General features: G+C 53.2%; 1 protein-coding gene across 4 annotated transcripts in view; it reads right to left on the bottom strand.

Moving 5' to 3' along the window:
* LIMK2 (LIM domain kinase 2) overlaps nt 1–19,765 on the bottom strand; it is a 53,180-nt gene that overhangs the window by 10,436 nt on the left and 22,979 nt on the right. For 3 of the 4 annotated variants that reach the window (XM_006105534.3, XM_023746560.1, XM_014447679.2), the window contains exons 3-8: nt 5,824–5,959; nt 5,014–5,123; nt 4,264–4,452; nt 2,971–3,076; nt 2,412–2,608; nt 588–774 (exon numbers count right to left, since the gene is read on the bottom strand). In XM_006105534.3, the coding sequence (XP_006105596.1) occupies nt 588–774; nt 2,412–2,608; nt 2,971–3,076; nt 4,264–4,452; nt 5,014–5,123; nt 5,824–5,959 (925 nt within the window). Of the gene's footprint in view, nt 1–587; nt 775–2,411; nt 2,609–2,970; nt 3,077–4,263; nt 4,453–5,013; nt 5,124–5,823; nt 5,960–14,814; nt 15,224–19,765 lie in introns of those variants that run through there. The other variant, XM_006105535.3, reaches the window with a different exon arrangement.

Raw genomic sequence — 19,765 nt, 5'->3', positions numbered from 1 at the left:
AGGCAGGGGCTCCGGTCATCTGAGAAGGGAGTGAGTCCCTCAGGTGAACAGAAATCTAGGGGCAGGAAGGCCAATGCCACAGACATGCGCTAGGGAGGCTGAGAGGGTTGGGGGTGAGCTCTCCAGCCCCAATGCTCCAAAAGCTGAGACACATGGCTTACCTGACCCCCCCTCCCAGCTCTCAGTAGAGGAGGAGGAGGAGGAAAGAAAGAGAGAGAGGTTAGTCCCCGAGACTGCTCATCAGGGAGGCAGGAGCCACTCCCCCGTGGGCTCCCTGCAGCATGCCCAGCACTGGGGCTTCTGGGCGCCTAAAAACACCCACTGCCTGGATATGGGCGGGCCACAGGCACAGCTCCTCCCAACCCCGGACTCCGGGTTCACCAAGCTCATTGCAACAGCAACGCTGACCTTAGGTAGCCTGGGAGGACTGGGGTGGCAGGTGCAGCCCTGACACCACCACCTGCAGCCAGGAAGGAGGCCTGGTGTCCTGCAGGGCGTACGGTGAGACCACATGATAAGAATTCCCCAAAAGGCGGCGAGGGAGGGAGGAGGGGCGGAGGAACAGAACAGCTGCTGCCCGTGCTTACCTTGATGGCCTGCCCAAAGAAGCCCTTCCCCAGGACCTCCCCGTGGATCAGGTCACACGGCCGAAAGATCTGCTGGGAGTAGCTGCTAGAGCAGCGAAGGGATTCGGAACGGCTGATGTCACGGCTAAACAGCAGGGGTTCCTTTGGGGAGCTGGGGCCGGGGGACTTGGAGATGCTGTTACTGCGCCTGAGGATGAGGAAAGATGGTGCTAGGGATAGGGTAGCCCCCAGAGACTTGCCAGGAAACCCTGGGGGCAGGCACCTCAGGGCTACCCTGTCCTTTCCAACGTATGTAGTTCAGGACCTATGACTGGGGAAGGGGACTCTCATGTCAGACAGAGGTACCATGTGGGGGCTGCAAACATCAGTATTTAAGTACATTCAAAGCGGGAACCCTGAGTACTTCTCACCTGGAATGAATGACTACATGCTACTGGCTCATAGCGCTCAGTACAGGACAGCACGGTAGATGGTGATCCGCCGCCCATGTCTGCTCCATTGGAGGCACTAACGGGGTCACAGTGCCAGCCTACTGCCATCCCCCAAAATGACCACGTGGGATTTGGGATATTCTGCACATCTTTGTATCTGGCTACCTTTCCTACATTTAAAAATAATCAGCGTGTATCATTTCTACAGCAATAAAGCCAGTATGTCTCCATGTTTAAGAGCAGCCGGTCACAGTAATGGCTGGTGACTGCTGCTTTGACTTCCTGAAGGCAGGACGAGACGCTGAGTCCGCGGCACTGAAGGTGGACTGCAACCCTGCAACCTCCTCTCCGGGGACACACCTGTGTCACTGGGCTTCCCGGCAAGGACGGCCCGCAGCTTCCCAGCCCCTGCTCTTCCGCCCCGGCTCCTGCCGAGTGTGCCAGAGGGGCACCCCAGGTGAGCTGGCCTCTCTCGTGCATGACGGCCCTCTAGGTATCTGAGCAGCTCCCTGGCCACCCCCACCCACACCTCCCTCTTCCCAGGCCTTCTCAGCCCTCTGGCGCCGGGCCGCCACCAGCTCGCTCATGCTGACTGAGGCCAAGAGGGCAGCCAGGAGTGACAGGAGCCACCTGTCGGGGGAGGGCCCTATTTCCAACAGACGCCAGCCAAGAGGGCCCTGAGCGACTTGGCCTGTTTGGTCAGGAGGGCGGATCAAGAACCTGACTCCCAGTAACACTAACAGCACCTCGCCTTTGCTGAGTGCTGACACTGGGCTGCTCTGCATCCTTGCTGACACCGAGTCCTTACATAACTGGGGAGACAGCCACCTTTATCTTGCGACTCCACCTCACAGATGCAGACAGAGGCCAGGCGAGATGGAGCGATACGCGAAGGGAGGCAGCTCAGCTAGAAGGTGCCGTCGGGGTGTGCCTGCCTGGAGAGCCAGTGCTCCAGCTCCTGCTCTCTCAGCCTCCCCACATACTTGGTTTTGGTCCCTCAAATCCAAAACAACTTGCATTCCTCCTTGTTTTATAGTTTTCAACATCCTTATTTATGTTTCTTAATCCTACCTGTGCCCCAACTCCAGCCCCTAAGCTCTGTGTTTTCCCCTTAGGCCACGCTGCCCTTCGGGGTCCAGCTCAGGAGTGCAGTGGACAGTCTGACCCTCTGGTTTCTATGGGAACCTGGCCAACAGCTGGGTTAGATCGCGCACAGGTCCTGGTTATGAAATTGTGATCTCCCTGCGGGGCGCTGGGTCAGCACAATCCTCAGAGCCAGCCCGTCTCTGGCCAGCTGGTTCCCTTCCTGACTGCCGGTCTCCGAAAGCCAGCTCTGGCTCATCGGAGGGACAGGCCTGGGGCAACACGGAACCAGGGTGATGGGCGTGGGCACCTTAGGGAACGTCTCCTCAGAGTCCCTTCCAGGTTCTCCTTGATGTCCAGGGTGCTGAGGGTGTGCGAGTGCCCAGCATTCTGCAGGTGGGGAGAGAGCCGTGCATCCAGCCGCAGCTGGTCCAGGCGCTGGGAGACGGGGTCGTGTTCAATCAGGAGCTGAAGTGTCTGGCTCGTCTGGCTAATTGCATCCTCTACCTGCGGCCAAGGAGCAGCGTCAGGCTGGATCCCACCGGCTGGCTCCCCCCAGGCCACCCACCGTCAGCCCAGAGGATCCAAGCACAGTGTGGCCCAGGCTCAACTTGGCTAACAGTGGCCTCCAGATGCCAGTACCCCACAGTGCCCTCTGCCTGGCATCCTGTCAGCTTCCCCATCTGTCAGGCCATCCCTGCAGCCCTGGGGACATGCCAGGCTGACACAGGAGGTCACCAGTGGTCACAGGCTCAGTGGCAAGACAAAGAGATAGACGAGGGGTAGAGAGGGGTGAAGGTCACAGTGTGATCTCCCAGGGGGTCTGTTCCATGCCCCACACCCATAGACAGACTGGACACACACTCTACCTCCTCTACGCGCAGTGTGCGGACGGGGGTCCCATTGATCTCCAGGATGCGGTCCCCAGGGTGGATGGCATTGCGGTTGTTGGGACTGATATGCATCCGGTTGACCCTAGGACCAGACGGGAGTTGAGGCGGGTGAAGGAATCCTAAAAACAAGGCTGACCAATTTCACTTGTGCAGCGAAGAGTCACCTGGCCCCCAAGGCCCAGGCCATGCACAGAGAACGGGCACTCACCCAGTGGCCTAAGCCAGAAACTTGGGCGCCATCCTCCCCATCGGAGTTTCCTCCCTGCCCCCAACCCTCACCATCTTGGAGAACCCTGCCTTCTCTCCATCGCCATAGTTACCAACGTCTCTCACCTGGATCATGCAACAGCCTCCTAACTGGTCTCTACATCTCTAGGCTTGCTCCCCTCCCACCCAACTTCCACACCCTCGATCCTTCTAAAATGCTAACCTGATTGCATCACTTTGTTGCTTTAATCCCTTAATAGACCTGCTGAGTCTTCATAATCCAGGCCCTCCATGACTTAACAACTCCCTCTCTGGCTACTCCCAACCACCCAACCTATACCAGACACAACCACACACTCCTACCTCTGCCCCGAACACAATTCCCTCCCCTCTTCATCTAATGAGGCTTTGGAGCAGACCTCAGCTCTTCCTGTCTTCCCCAAACCTAGTAACTCTCACCTACACTGCAAGCACCCAGTGCGCAGCACACCGTTAAGTGCACAATCACGATTGTACAGAGTTAGCAGCCACAGGCGCCTCATTACTGGTATTGAGGGGGACACAGACTCCTTCCCCAGCTGATCTCTGGCCTGGACCTAGGGTGGAGTCTTAATCTCTTTCTCCTCCCTCCGTTCATTCGCTCAACCAACAAAACAATAATCAATGAACACCTACCATATGCCAGGCACTGTTCCAGGCCCTGGGCATGCAGTACTGGACAAGACTAAGACAAGTTCCAGAAGGAACTCGTGGAGAGGACAAATGATAAACAAACTAATACACATAATCAAGCCAGATAATTTCAAAGAGTTAACATGATCTGACACTTGACACGTGAAGGCTGAGTGGTTCCGGCATTAAGTATCTGGGGGGAAGCAGCCTGGGCAGACAGCACGGTAAGTGCCAAGGCCCAGGTGTGGTTACAGCATAGTGAGCGCCAGGAGGAAGACAGAAGATGAGGATGGAGGGGGCTCAGCATAAGACTCGAGTTCTGAGCCCCTTTGAGGCCCACCTATGGCCTCGGCTCAAGACGCCCTGCTCTGGGGTTCTCAAAATACTCACTCTTTTACTTGCACAGAGGTGGCGTAGTTGGAGCAGGCGCTCTCCACGGACACGGAGAAGCCCCGCCGGCTCTCGGTGGTGGCTGGCATGGAGATGTGTGTGACGGAGTAGGGCAGCTGGTCCTGAACAGACTCCGTGGAGAGCCTCTCAAACATGGGTGCCAGCACCACCTCATTATGGCACTTCCCACTGGGGAGAGGAGCAGGAAGGGGGCTAAGGTCCCGGAGGCCCCCCCCGCCCAGAAGACCCCAGCAACCATTGCACCATGTGACTTCAAGCAATAGGACCCACAGCCCCACGATTACTGTCCCAGACATGATCCCGCTGGCCGCTCGAAATGAGAAGCCTGGGTTCTCTTTGCTCTGCCTCCGACCCACTGAGAATCCAACCCCTTCCCCTCTCTGGGCCTCAGCCCAACTTCTTTTATCAAAGGAGACAGTTGGACGGAGTGAGCTCTAAGGGGCCTTTGCCTTTAATGCTCTGGGGTCCTCTGAGAGTGACTTCCTAGCCATTCTCTCTCTCTGGGAGGACTGCAGGGCAGAATGTCGTTACTCTCACAGTAGGTAAAGGACAGAGGTCAGAGGGATGCTAATTGTCGTGCTCACAGCTTACAGAACAGGCTAAGAACACTGCTGTGACAGGAAGCCAGTGCTCTGATACCCCAGTAATCTTTCCGCCCAACTCATGCTGCCCCTGTCCCTCTCTCGGCCATTCTTATAGGGGAAGGTAGACACAGGGCCAATGTCTTACCAGTAGAGGGTGGCGTGCTGCACCAGGGCATATGCGTCCCCATCCTCGATGATCACCTTGCAGCTCATACAGGCAAAGCACTCTGGGTGGTACTTGAACTCCCCGGCCACCTGGGAGCAGGTGGGGAGAAAGATGGACAGATGGAGAGAGTGAGTCCTCGCTGTTGCTAGAGTGAGGGCAGAGGTGGGTGAGTGACCTCCGATCAAGGATTTGCAGATACCGGCAAGAATGTTCCTTTGCACTTCCTGCCCTAGAGCTTCTGGAGGAAGTGCCAGACTGGTGCCCCCCTATCATTTTTGAGATTGCAAAAAACTGTTTTGGTCTCAGCCATGAGACCAAGTCCCCAGGAGTAATCATCCCCATTAGAAAGGCTCACAGTTTCTCCAACACAGAGCTGGCAAATCTTCGACTAGGCTCACAGCCCTTTGTCTTAGAGCAGGCAGGGGAGGCGGAACTCTCTCTGCTAGCTCATTCCAGGGTCTCCCTTTCTGATTTCCTGGCCACGGCTTGGGTGTTTGTATCCTCCTCTCAACCTGTAACTCTCTCCTTTAAGGCTTTCAGCCCATTGTGTTGTGTCTCCTCCGTGCCTGCCTACCCACCCACACCCAACACTGGCTTGTTAAGTCTTTGAGGGTAGGATCCCACCTGGCACTATTTCATAGGTGCCCAACAAACACCTGTTAGATGATGAAATGAAGAGAGAGGCCTTGGCTGATGGAAAGACCAGAAGGTGAATGACCACAGGGAACTGGAGGCTCGGTCAATGGACTCTGGTGGCCACGAGGAGCAGAGATGGAGGGACTCACTCACCATGACAGGCCCGGTCATCAGCAGAGAGCACCCGTGGCAGAATTCCCCAAATTTCCTCCAGTAGTCCTTGTGGCAGTACAGCTTCCCGTCCTTCTCGTAGTACCAGTTGGTGAGGGACTCCTGGCATTCCGAACACCTGGGAGGCAAGATAAGGAGTCTCTCCTGGATTCTCGGAATCCACGTTTCTCGGATCCCGTGTTTCTTAACCTGTCTGGGTCTTGAAACGCTTTGAGAATCTGATTAAGAGCCAAGAAGCCTCTCCCAGAAAAAATGCACATCCAAGGAAAACGTGTATATCAAGGATTGAAGCCTAATCATGGCCCCAGGTGAGAACCTCTGGGCTAGACAGGTATCTCGAGTAACCAACGAAGTTCGTTCACCTCCACTTTTCAAAATGTACCCTTCGCCAACAGCATGACTGATATGGCATTCTTTCCCTCAAAATATTAAGCTAAAGAAACAATTAGCCTGTCCAGTGTGACTCAGTGGTTGAGTGTCGACCCATGAACCAAGAGTGGTGTTTCTATCTCTCTTTCCCTCTTGCTTCCTCTCTCTTTAAAACAAAATAAATTTTAAAAGCCATATTATTTTTTTTAAAAAAGATACAATCAGACAAACCTAAAATGTGAATCACTTGGTAAGACAACTGGGCTTGACTCTTCTAAAAAATTAATGCCGTGGGGAGTAGGGGCTACAGAGATTTAAAATGCCTAGACACATAGCAACTAAATGCAATGCCTAAAGCTTGGATTAAAAAAAACCCCACAAAAAAACAGCTTTGAGTGACATTTTTGGAACTGAGGAAATATGAATTTGGACTATACATTAGATTATATTGTGAATTTACTGTCAATTTTCTTAGATATAATAACAATATTTTGGTTACACAGAAGAATTCTTAGAAGAAGCACATTAATTACGGGTGAAAGTCAAGATAACTACAACTTACTTTTAAACAGTTCAGCAAAAACAAATAAATACTGTGGTGTGTATAGACAGATAAAGTGGCTTAAAGTTAACAAATGATGAATCTAGGTGAAGGGTACATGGATATCCTTGAACTACTCTTTCAACTTTTCTTCTTTTTTTTTTTTTAATCCTCCCCCGAGGATATTTTTCCATTGATTTTTTTTTTTCTTTTAAGAGAGAGTGGAAGAGGGCAAGTTAGAGAGAAATATCAATGTGGGAGAAGCACATCAATTGGTTGCTTCCTGCACGTGCCCCAACCAGGGCCAGGGCCGGGGAGGAACCTACAACCAAGTTACGTGCCCTTGACCGGAATCGAACCTGGGACCCTTTGGTCTGCAGGCCGACACTCTATCCACTGAGTTAAACCAGCCAGGGCTCTTTCAACTTTTCTATGTATTTGAAAAATTTCAAAATTAACATATTGGGGGGCAGGGAACAAACTCCATTAGCACTGTGCTCGCTGTATAAGACCCATGTATGTAGCTCCTTTCTCCTCCAGTCCCCTGAAGCTCCGCCTTGGTCAGGCCAGGTATGTGTTCTCAGGCCATGTCTGCACAGACGAGGTCCTCCTCATTTCTGAGCCTCCTCGCTAAGAGCTCCCTGGCCTGCCGAGACCGGCTCTTTCCTTCTAGTTAACAGACTCTCTATTCCTGTTAAGGCCTCACACCACCAGCACTGGCCACACCCCTGCTTCCCAGAAGCGCCGCCTCTCGGTTTGAATCCTGACCCTGGATTAGTTTTAGTTATGTCATCTTGGGCAGGTTATTTCACTTCTCTAACCCGGTTTCTTCATCCGTAAAATGAAATGCTGTGACAGTGAAATCATAGGTATCGAAGTGCACGTCGCTCATATAAAAGACCTAGTACAGTAGGGACTCAGCAAGGGTTAACTATGAAAAAGGACGGCAGTGGTAGCTCACATTGCTGGTCACTGACTGCCACTAGCTAGATAGCTCTGGACAACTCTCAGTAATTTTTCCTTATTGACAACAGGGGACCAGCGGCATCCAACTACAAAGAACCAGTGTGAACACTGGATAAGTTAATGTTGAAGGAAAGCCTTTTGCACACTGTGAAGGGTAAGACAAGTGTATTACTAGAGTGATTTGCTAGGCACTGCAGGTCTAAAAGATAAATAGACAAGGTCCCATTCCACCTTCCAAGAACGTATAATGAGCTGGAAAAGAAAATGTCTAAACAAAACTCAATTTTAACAATGCCAGGCGAGCGTCCACGGAGAGCACTACTACTTTTAAGCACTGCGGGAGGTCGAGGAGGGGGACAGGAACGACTTGAAGCAGCTGGAGAAAGGAAGGAAAGGGAGACGTCTGTGGAGCGAGGGAGGTCTAAGAAGCAGGATCCTGAGAATCCCTCCTTGTGGAGGATCCAGTTCCCCTAGGTACTCAGCCCACACTGGTGGCTTCTGCCATCAGCCACCCCCATCCCGTAGCATTTCCTGCTTGTCCTATCATGCTGAATTTCAGGGTGTTGGGTGCTTAGTATGGCATCAGGAGTACGGGTATGAAGTGCCTAGAATGGTGCACTGAAAACCAGGCATTATAAGAGGTCAAGGGGAAGACCCCTTTCTGGGCATGCGGCTCACACTCCTCTCCGTAGAAGGCACCGTGGATGAACTCTGAATCGGGAAACCCGGGTTCAAGAGCTTCGGTGCTACATACTCTTGGACAAGCCCCGTTCCCTCTCTAGGTTAAGTTTCCCCACCTGTAAAATGTAGACTACACCACAGATCCCCTCGATTCTGTGCATGTATGTCTTCCCCTGGATGACCCAAGGTTTAAACCTCAGTACCACCGCTGACCACCTAACTCAGTGGTTCTCAACCTTCCTAATGCCGCGACCCTTTAATACAGTTCCTCATGTTGCGGTGACCCCCAATTTCATTGTTACAAATTGAACATAATTAAAGCATAGTGATTAATCACAAAAACAATATGTAATGACATATGTGTTTTCTGATGGTCTTAGGCGACCCCTGTGAAAGGGTCGTTCGACCCCCAAAGGGGTCGCGACCCACAGGTTGAGAACCGCTGACCTAACTGATCTTGGGCCAGCTGCTTCACTTCTCGTTTGTGACATGGTAACATCACCACCTACCTTCAGGGTACGATTAAATGAGGTTCTGCATGACCATGAGGTGCCCAGCAGAGGGCCCGCATTAGAAGGAGGGGCTTCCTTCTTGCCTCCCACCTTCTGGGTACCTGTCTTTCTTTACTAGACTGTGAGCTCCCTGAAGATGGGAACAGTCTCCCATTTTACCTTGGTAGACTCAGCGCCCAGCAAAGGGCTTGAGACAGTCAGTAAGCCCTTAGCAAAGGTTTTTATGCTGGAAACAGTGGGAGTGGCGAGACCCATCATCGGACCAGGTGGGAGCGTGACGGTTCTGTGGCTCATGGTCACCAGGTCCTGCCCGTCTCGTGGCTTCCGTGGAGAAAAGCCAGCGCAGACGTATTGGCACCCAACTGCACGCCTAGGCCCTGTTACGTCCTTGTAATGGCATGTGCGCTGCAGGGCACGGGAGCACCAGAACACGTCCTCCCTTCCATTGCCAATATCCTGCTTTTGTTTGCTGCAAGTGCCCCGGCCAGGCCCAGGAGAGGGAGCCGTGAGGGAAACGAGTGCAGGCATGCAGGCGAGAGACGTGCCAGCCTGCTGGGGAACGACATCACCAGGGCACACATCTGTGCCTCTGAGAGGCACTGCCAGCAGCGTGGCCAACGTGGGTCGGGTCGCCGCAGGTGTCTCTGAAGAACAGGGAGGTGAACAGCTGACAGGAGGCCTGTGGGTCCCCAGGCTGTTTCGCTGCAGAACAGAACACAATGGCTTCTTTGGCCACTGGAGGAGTGGCCACTGCAGACTTGCCGTCCTAGCTTAGATGATTCACAACAGCTCCTGTTACCTGTTACTCGAGCGCCAGCCATATTTCAGGCCCTCTAGGAGGTGCCTCACTTACACACTCAGATTATCTCTAATCCTGACCACCACACCCTGCAAGGAGATAGGATTATCCCTGTGTTACAGACTGGAAGGCTGAAGAACAACCAGGTCACTTCCGCACGTCCCCTGACACTTGATGGAGCGGGAGTCTGAACCCATGTGTTGGCTCTGAGGCCATGTCCACCGGACTACATCACCCATGAGGCAGCACAGCTACCAGGCAGGGCCTCAGGCTCCGTGTCTGTGAAAATAAGAGGCTGGGGCCCTGGGAGCTCAAGTCCCTTCAGTGTTAACACTTCATGAGGCTTTTCCTTGAGCCCAAGTACTCATGTCATATGGCACGACGCTCCTCCTTCACTTAGTCTACAGCATTATGTTCCCCAGCAGCCTCTGCCCTTTTAAGAAAAGAACCCAAAACACACTCTGGAAATGTAAGGTGCTACTCAAAACAAACAAACAAACAAAAAAACCCCACAAAAAACCAAAAATCCCACCTCAGATTCTCAGAAACCGCCATGTGGCCACAATGTGTCCTTCCCAAAGCCAAGGTTTTTTTTGTTTTGTTTTTTATATTTTATTGATTTTTTTACAGAGAGGAAAGGAGAGGGATAGAGAGTTTGAAACATCAATGAGAGAGAAACATTGATCAGCTGCCTCCTGCACACCCCCTACTGGGGATGTGCCCGCAACCAAGGTACATGCCCTTGACCGGAATCGAACCTGGGACCCTTCAGTCCGCAGGCCGACGCTCTATCCACTGAGCCAAACCGGTTAGGGCAGCCGAGGTGTTTTTCGAAAGTTTCAAGAGAAAGTGAAAATCTGCCCTGGATGCAGGCCCCAGGGCACCCAGCTTGGAGGTGGGGTGCCCTGCAGCCAGGGCCAAGCATGGTCACTGCACTCTTCTGAGCAGCCAGAGTGAAACCCTCCAGCCAGGGGAGAGCACCACGAGGCCCCCACGCACGGAGGACAACCTCGGAGTGCCTCTTCTAAAGCACCAGAGGCCTGGGCAGCCACCCAGCGAACCAAACCCTGGCAGCCAGCTCAGCGGGCAGCTCAGATCCAAACTGAGGTATTCTGCATCAGCGGGGAACTGGTGTAAATTTCACAGATTTCAAAAAAAGATAACCAGTTCAGGTTCTCACAAATCACTCGTAAGGTCCACGGGTCCATGTTCCTTCTTTGCCATTTACTGTGTGTCACCTAAAGCCAGTTACTTCATGACTGAGCCTCCGTTTCCTCCTCTGTACACTGGTGATGATAAAATCTCATGGGGTTATGAGAATTAAATTATTACGGACGAATGCCTAACATGATGCCTGGCCCATAGCAGATACCCTGTAAGAGTTCATTTCCCTCCCACTCTCCTTTTTTGGGGGGTTAATCCTCACCTGAGGATATTTTTTTCCCATTGATTTTTAGAGAGTAGAAGGGAGGGAGGGAAGGGGGGAGAGAAACATGGATGTGAGACATCCATTGGTTGCCTCCGCACATGCCCCAACCAGGGCCGGGGATCAAACCTGAAACCCAGGTACATGCCCTTGACCGGGAATTAAACCCATGACCCTTTGGTGCACAGGGTGATGCTCTAACCACTTAGTCACATGGCCAGGCCTTTCTTTCTTTCTTTTTCTTTTTAATATATTTTTCTTGATTTGAGAGAGGGAGAGAAACACCGATCAGCTGCCTCCTGCACACCCTCTACTGGGGATCAAGCCCCCTGACCAGGAATGAAACCTTCGCTCAGCCAACTGACCTGCACCGGCCAGGCTGGACCCCTTTTTATTTGAGAACACCAAGGGTGAACGGAGACAGATCCCTTTTCCTCTCATGCCCAAGCAATATGGACCTGCTTCTTGGCCCAGAACCAGATTTTTGTGAGTTGAGAAGATCCTAAAATGAATTATTTATCCAGTCAATTAGAAAATCGATAGATTCTAATCAGTTCCTATCAATTAGGAAATAGTTACTGTGCACCTTGGATGTGCAAGACCAAACAGGCAAGTGACTACGCTGGGAGATGCCAAGGGAAATATGATAGACCCAGTCCTCACTCACAAGCAACTTATTCAGGCCAAATGTTTGCAGGTACATTTTCAACCTCATGTGGTAATGGAACCAAACAGTCATTATTACACTGGATGTACACAGGCTATAGAACAAGCTCTCCCATGTCTCACATCAATGTCTCCCTCTCTCCCTCCCTCTCCCTGAAATCAAGGAGGGAAAATATCCTGGGGCCTGGCCAGTGTTGCTCAGTGGTTGAGCACTGACCTATGAACCAGGAGGTCGTGGTTCAATTCAGGTCAGGGTAATGCCTGGGTTGTGGGCTCGACCCCCAGTAGGGGGCATGTAGGAACAGTCAATCAATGATTCTCTCTCATCATTGATGTTTCTATCTCTCTCCCCCCCTCTCTGTGTGTGTATATATATATATATATATATAATTTCCTCTAAATATGTTAGACAAACGTCACTCCTTAATTTACCTCTTTTGTAAATTCCAATTTGAGGTGTTTTCTTATTGGGAGCCCATGTGTCACTGCACCTCACCCCTGACACGAGTGGCACTGGCAGAGGAAGACGGTGCACTCGGCCGAGCACCACCTGCCCGGGTGCAGGAATTACATTCTTCATTCCCGGCTCCCTCTCCCCCTCCTTGAGGCTGTCACGCCTCATCATGTCTCCGTGGAATCTGGTTTCATCATTTTCCTTGCAACCACAGCCTCAGAAGTCCTGCAGACTCTGTTCTCCCCCAGAGGCCTGGGGTCAAGGACATTTATTTGTTCCAGGGAATCCGGCAAGGGTCATGATCAGAAGCCTAGGAAGTGGAGGGAGCCCCCCTATGCTCTGCAAAGGAGAAAACTGAGGCCCAGGGAACGGACAGGGACTTGGTCAGGGGTCGGCCCTTGCAGACACCCTGTAAGGAAGGAGGGGGCTGATGGTGGGAGCGGCTTTCTGGTGACTGATAAGACTGATACCTGGGAGAGCGGAGGGTCTGGGTGGTCCCCCCTGTGGGGCACAGAGCCCAAAGTACTGGCTGTCACTTTGGAAGTGGCTTCAGGAATGTGGCCTCTCTTTTGGGGGAGGGGAGAGGGTCTATAGTGAGTCAGTGAGTCAGTCAGCACCCCCCACCCCCAGCTGGGCAAACAGAGCTGGGAGAGGTGGGGGTTGTCAGGGACAAAGGACAGGAAGACCAGGGCGGCATCGGCAGCCTGGCCCTCAAAGGTCCAGGTTGGGAGTTCATTATCTGCTCTAGCTCCTGAGAAATGTGGTCCTACCCCCATGAGATTAAAAAGGGCCCAGCAGCCTGGCTCCTAAGGGGACAACTCCTCCCTCAAAGTGCCTGTCCAGGATTAAGAGTAAAAGGGATTAATGAGGTCCCGGCTTAAACTAGTGGCTACTTCAAACACTTGGCACCCTGACTCCACCTGGAAAAACCTGCCTCTAAACTCAAGATCAATTCCCAGCTGCTTTTTTTTTTTTTTTTGATCCTCACCCGAGGATATTTTTCCATTGATTTTTAGAGAGAGTGGAAGAGAGAGGGAGAGACAGAGAGAAACATCGATGTGAGAGAGACACCTCGATTGGTTGCCTCCTGCCCGAGCCCCGACCAGGGCCGGGGCAGGGAGGAGCCTGCAACTTAGGTATGTGCCCTTGACCAGAATCAAACCCGGGACCCTTCGGTCTGCAGGCCAACACTCTGTCCACTGAGTCAAACCGGCTAGGGCCCCATCTGCTCTTAAGAAAAGAATCTCTGCATCCCTTTGATATGCCAGGCAAGCTCTCTGTCCTCTCTGCTGGGAGAGGAAAGCAAACCTAGAGCACCCCTGGGGGAGGTACCAGCCTTCAGATGATGTGATAAACGGAGGAAGATGGAAAGGCTGGCCAGGGACTCCACATGTTAACAGTTGAAACCAACTGCCTCATCTGAGAAATGGGGTCATTGAGAGATCAAACAATGAAGTGCCCAGCAGGATGCCTGGTAGAGTCAGCACTGAGGACCAGTCTCCCCCCCCCCCCCCGCCCCAAATCCAGAGGTTTCCCACCACTTTACCAGGGTCCAGTAGTTCCGTGAAACCACATGGAGTTCTGCTTTTCTGCCCAGAGCCTGGCCACCTGACTAGTATCCTAGCACCGAGTTCTGGGCATGAGGCTGGGCAGGGGAAGCCAGAAGGGAGAAGTGGACCAGGACCACTGGTGAGGGGGAGGCAGCCCGTGGAACAACAGGCTGCTCCCAACGAATGAAAACAAGCCCCACCCCAGCCAGGAATGACTCCATTCAAGGAGGGACCCCGAGGGCCACTAACCCTCTGGGGAGTTTCTGTTGGAGGTGGGGTGGGGCGGAGAGCAAAGAAAGGCAGATGTGAGGTAGTGAGAAAGTTTCTACACCTCCCTCCCCTCCCAGGAGCTCCACGGACAGAGAGCCCCAGAGGTACTCAGGCCGAGACCCGGCATGCGCGGGGGCTGCCCTTGCAGCTCGGGAACATTCCAAAGCCAATTGTCCCTGTCTGGGAAGAACTTTCCCAGGCCTTTCCCTAGCAACTGTATTCACCTGGGAGCTCAGGAGCCCTTCAAGGCCAGAGGCAAATGTGCTTGCCATTAAGAATGCCTACTGTATACCAGGCTGCCCACACCCAGATCCTGTCAGCTTCCATGGTTTTGGCAAAACCTGTCCATCCTGCTTGTTGGGACAAATTCCTGGGCAGGCAGCACAGCCTGCAGGTAACATGCGAGCTGGGAGAACAGCACCCTGTTGGGGCTCTTCCCCGGAAGCAGTAGCACCGAGAGCAGGCAGGTCAGCAGCATCTTCTGGAAGCTGCGCCAGGTGTGTCTGGGAGGGAAGGAGGGCCCACGTTCCCCGGGAGCTTCTTTCTGGGCAGATCCCTCACCTCGCCGTTGCCAGAACAGATTCGACTGGCTTCTGCCTGACAGAACCGATGGTCAGAGGAGGAGTGAAATCGGAGCAGCAGATTCAGGGAGGACTCTGCCCTCCCTTCAGGACCAGGGGGGCGGGGGGCGGGGGGCAGAAAAGAAGATGGGGAGGGAGGGACTCAGAGCTCAACTCACCGAAAGGGGTCTCTGGAGGTGAAGTAAGCCGAGATGGACAAGTAACTCCCCATCTTCTTCCCACACCAGACAAACAAGCTCAGCTGCAAACCCGTCTGGGAGCGCCTCAGGCCGGCTGCAGTCGGCCACCATGACAGGCCCGGGGCTCCCGGCACCTCTGGCTGCGGGCCGGCTGCCCAGCGCTCACCTCTCCCTCCGGAGCAGCTGAAGAGGCGTGAGGACTCTTGCCTCCTGCAGATTCCCGAAGGGGCTCATGGCAGGGACGGTCCCCCCCCTCCCCCGGCCCCAGCCCAGTTCTCAGCAGCTCCGGCGGCCCCTCAGACTCCGGGAGGACCACCTCTCTGCGGAGGCTACACACACACAGGCATTCTGGGGCCGGGCCGGTGACTAGCTAAGAAAGAGGCGCTGCTGTCAAGTTAGCCTTCCCCCTCGGCCCCACCCCTGATGAGGGAGGGAGGGAGGAAGAGGAGGGGCTCCTCGCGGAACCGAGGTGTGTGGTTGGAGCAGCTATTAGGAAACAGACCTTGCAGGCAAGGGGTGGAGCTGGGCTGAAGGGAGGCTGTAGGCAGGCGCCGCTGCAGACAATAACCAGGGCCGGCTGAGCGTCCATCCCCGAGCCCGGGGCCAGGGCAGGGCAGGAGCGAGGGTGCGCACATCAGCCCCCACGTTTCCCCAGCCCGAGAAGCCGCCCAAAGGATGGTATCGCGGCTCGGAGGTGCAGAAAAAGCCCAGGATACCAGTTCCAGGCCAAGCCACGCCCCCAGGAGGGGGGCTGGGCTCTCTGGCCGGAGAGACAGGTCCGGAGAGATGCCCTCTGGGTTCTGGCATCGCCTTGGTCCTGGCACTAGGCTCCCCATTCATCCCTTCCCACTGCCTGGCCTGGGGACAACTCCCAGAACTGGCCGGCGGGGCTGCCACTCCTCTTCTGGGAAGATCTGCACCGAGGATGAGGAAACAGGGCCCGGTGGTAACTGACACTTGACGTTGCTCCATGTGGCAAGCGCTGCATAAGCACGCTCTGAGGTGGCAATGACCTCCACTTTAGAAATAGGGAAAGTTTTCCTAAGGCCAGAGAAGCCAGTCAGCGGCGGGGCTGGGATTTCACGTGACTCCGGAGCCAGAGCCAGAGCCCTCAGCCTCGGGAACGTCTCTCTCCACACCCTTCTGCAAGTAGGAGCGAGCACAGGGACGAGAGCCCAAGTCACCTGTCCCCCCTCTCTCATTCATTTGCTCGTTCCCAGAATGCCATCCGTCGGCCGTAGTGGGCAGCGGTGCTTCTTTGTGTCCATGGTAACCAGGCCTCTCAAACTGTTGGTATCTGGAGTGGAGGCTTGCCTGAAGCCCCAGGGATGCCCAATCCAGAGCCCACCACTGGAAAAGCCCTTTATCCCCTGCCGATAGGACGATGGAGAGAAAAGGCAGGGCTGCTGGAGAGGACTAGGGCACGGCCAGACCTCGCGGTTGAACTTGAGGGAGTGACACCAGCTCTCTCCCACCGGGCGCAGACTCCTCTCCACTGAGGTCACCCTGTCACCGTGACAGGAAAGTGTGTGGCAAAGGTGGTGGTGACTGGATTACAAAGGAGCCTTTTCCCATTCCTCTACTGATTGGGCACAGGGATAACAATGAATGTGATAAGATAGTGTTTGCACCCTGGTATAAGCTACCACGTATTGAGCACTTAATATGTTTCAGGTCCTGTGTTACAGTCTCTGAATCTATTTTTCAAAATATTTTTATGGCGGTAAAAATACATATATATATTTACATATATATATATATATGTGATGTTACATTTGGCATTATAACCATTTTTAATGTACAACCTGGTGGCATCAGTGACATTCATAATATTGTGCAACCATCACCACTATTTCCAAACCATTTTCACCACAATAATCTCTTATATTTAAAATGCACTTGTCCTTTGATCCTCCTGGGCAGCTCCTCTACCCTATCCCAGTCCAACCCCTTGCCTGTCAGTTCTCTCGTCCATCACAGTTCTTTTTGTCTGAACTCTAGTTGATGTAGCCAATTCCCAGTGGGTTCTCAGGACTCAGGGCCAGTGGCTTCAAGGTGCACAGTCTTCCTTGAGTCTGGTCCTTGTTGGCCCTGCAGTGCCCTTGGGGTCACCCTGGTTGCAGTCACAGGGCTATGTCTGAGGTATGGGAAGGTGGGTCGCTGGCACAGCCAGAAGGTAACAGGCCCGAGCAGGGAATAATCCCAAGAGGGGAAAATTTTAAGCAGAGGGAGAAAAAAAAACATGCCTAGGAGCAACTATGAAGGGACTTGAACCCTCAATCTTCTGACTCAGAATCAGACACCTTATCTATTAGGCCCCGCAGACACCCCCCCACCAAAGACAAGTGCACAAGCTTGTCCAGGACTGCATCTGTTGTCTATCATACTTAAGTTGTCAATATATGGGGTAGATGTTATTATCCCCATTTAAGAGATGAGGAAACAGGTTCCGAAGGTTTTGTCACTAGCCTGAAGACAAACTACTGGTGAGTGGTGAAGCTGGGCTTCAAACCTAGTAAGTGTCGTCCTAGAACAGGGGTCAGGACACTTTTTCTCTAACAGGCCAGAGAGCAAATATTTTAGGCTTTGCAGGCCTACACAAACACAGACCCTGTCACAGCTACTCAAGTCTGTCACTGCCGCACAGAAGTGGCCAAATAGAAAACATAAACAAGTGGATGTGTTCCAATAAAACTTTATTTGTGGACACTGACATCTGAATTTCATGTGCTATGAAGTATTCTTTTGCTCCCCCCAACCATTTAAAAATGTGAAAATCACAGGATGTACAAAAACAGGCAGCGGGGCTACAATTTGCCGATCTGTGCTCCAGAGCCAATGCACTCAACCACTCTGTTTATTGTCTTTTTTTTTTTTTAGACTCACCTAGAGTACATGCCCTTGACCAGAATCGAACCTGGGACCCTTCAGTCTGCAGGCCGACGCTCTATCCACTGAGCCAAACCAGCCAGGGCTGTTTATTGTCTTTAATAGTAAAGACCAGTGTTGGGATTTGTCCCGGACTCGCCACATCTACCTACTGTCACACAGACATGGCACTTCAGCTGCAGAGGAAACGAGCACAGGACAGGCGCTCACCCTACACCACACACGGCTCGCAGCACTGACACACATGAACGTTAACCTGCACTAGTCAGCAGCGCGGAGCCTCCCCTTTTTAGAGGAAGGAGTGAAGCATGGAGAGTTTAAACTGCTTGCCTGAGGTCACCCAGCTGTGTGAGTGAGAGGGGAGGCCAGGATTCGAACCCGGGCTATCTATATTGAACTCTACCGTTGCTAGGCTGGAGCCCAGCCTGGGCCCAGAGCCAGACTGTCTGGGTTTGAATACGACAATGCACTGCACGTAAGCCCTTGGCACGCAGTCTGGAACGCATTAAGGGTTGATAAATGTTCGCTGCTAATATCATTAAGACCATTGTTACCACCACTATGGGCTAGCCATGTGGCCTTCAGCAAGTCGCTGTCGCTGTCTGGGCCGTGGCTAGGTCTCTAAATAGCTTCCAGCTTCCACATTTTTCAGCCCTCTGAGGTCACAGAGGGCTCCCCTTTTCCTTGTGTCTGAAGTTGAGTTCAAACTCCTTGAGCTGGCCCTGAGGGGTTCAGGATCCTGGCCTGGGGGCCACACACGAGAAGAGGTGGGGCAGCGCGCAAGGGGGGAACAGCGCACAGGACGCTGAAAGGGCTGCACAGCTGGAGAGCTGGGAGCTCTTTCTCCCAGCCACAGAGCTAACTATTTCTCACCAAAAGATCGATTCCGTTCCCCTGTAATTCTATCAGGCAAGAAGGGGGCCCCAAATTAAGTCTGGAACTAGCAAATGGTCTTCTAATTGCACCCTCTGATTTCCCATCTGATGAACAGAATGCAGATGGAAGAAAATGCAAGCCACAAAGAGACAGGGGCCAGGGAGCCCATGAGCATAACTCCTCCTGACATTTCACACAGCTCTGCTGTTCCAGCGGTGGCGGGGCGCAGTGAGTCGGTGTCTAGGAATGTGAGCAGGAGGCTGCAGGCGTTCCCTGCTCCCCCCACTCCCCTCACAAAGGACTCAGTGGGTGGGTGGGTAACCAGTGAGAGGTCGTCTCAAGGCCACAGAAACTGCCTCCCCCTAAAGAGGGGCAGCCACGTCTCTTACGTTTTGAGCTGAAGCAGAAGCCCCGCCTGAGTGGGACCCATTTGCCTCCCGTAAACCCAGGCTTCAGGAGGAACCCCTGGAGGACGGATCACCAGATGTGACAAGCGGCTGGCCATTCAGACCCAAGGGTGTTGTGGTTCCTCGGGGCCAACTTCCAAGGGCCCCAGCCACCCTGAACTGGAAGGTGAGAGGTTGCTCTGGAGGAGACACTTCCCCCTGTTGCCCTTGGATACGGGTCCTGCATGGGAAGCTGCTCTTCTAGGTCCCCAGAACAGCTGGCAGGGGATTCAGCAGTTACAGCTGCCAGAGGCATCCGCACGGATTCTTGGACGGGCAGTTAAGGACAGGATAAGATGGCAGGAAAGGTGTTAATCTCCTGCACATTTCACAAGTTGGGAACCTGGCTAGAAGCCAAGCAAACTGACTCCTCGGAACCAGCTAAGACACAGGGCTGAACCAGCTAAGACGCAGGGCTGAAGGCATCTATGAGAGGCCAGCAGCCCAGCACGAGCACTCTGGGGAGGAGTGGTCAACGAATAACCCCAACTTCTCCAAAGAAGGCTTTGGTCAGGTAAGGTGCGACCCAAGGAACGATGTCCACCTGGGGCCTGCTATTGGCTGGGAGGACTCCGACCAGGGAAGGGAGCTCCCGGAGACACTGTAGCTTCTGAATCCTGAAAGGTGAGCATTGCCACCTCCATTTACTGACCATTTTTCTTTTCTTTTCCTTTTCTTAAAATGTATTTTTATTGATTTCGGAGAGAGAGAGGGAGAGG

Source organism: Myotis lucifugus, unplaced genomic scaffold (assembly GCF_000147115.1).
Source record: "Myotis lucifugus unplaced genomic scaffold, Myoluc2.0 scaffold_694, whole genome shotgun sequence".
NCBI classification, from domain to species: Eukaryota; Metazoa; Chordata; class Mammalia; order Chiroptera; family Vespertilionidae; genus Myotis; species Myotis lucifugus.
Note: the sequence above shows the minus strand (reverse complement) of the source record. Positions and strands in the feature narration are given on the sequence as shown.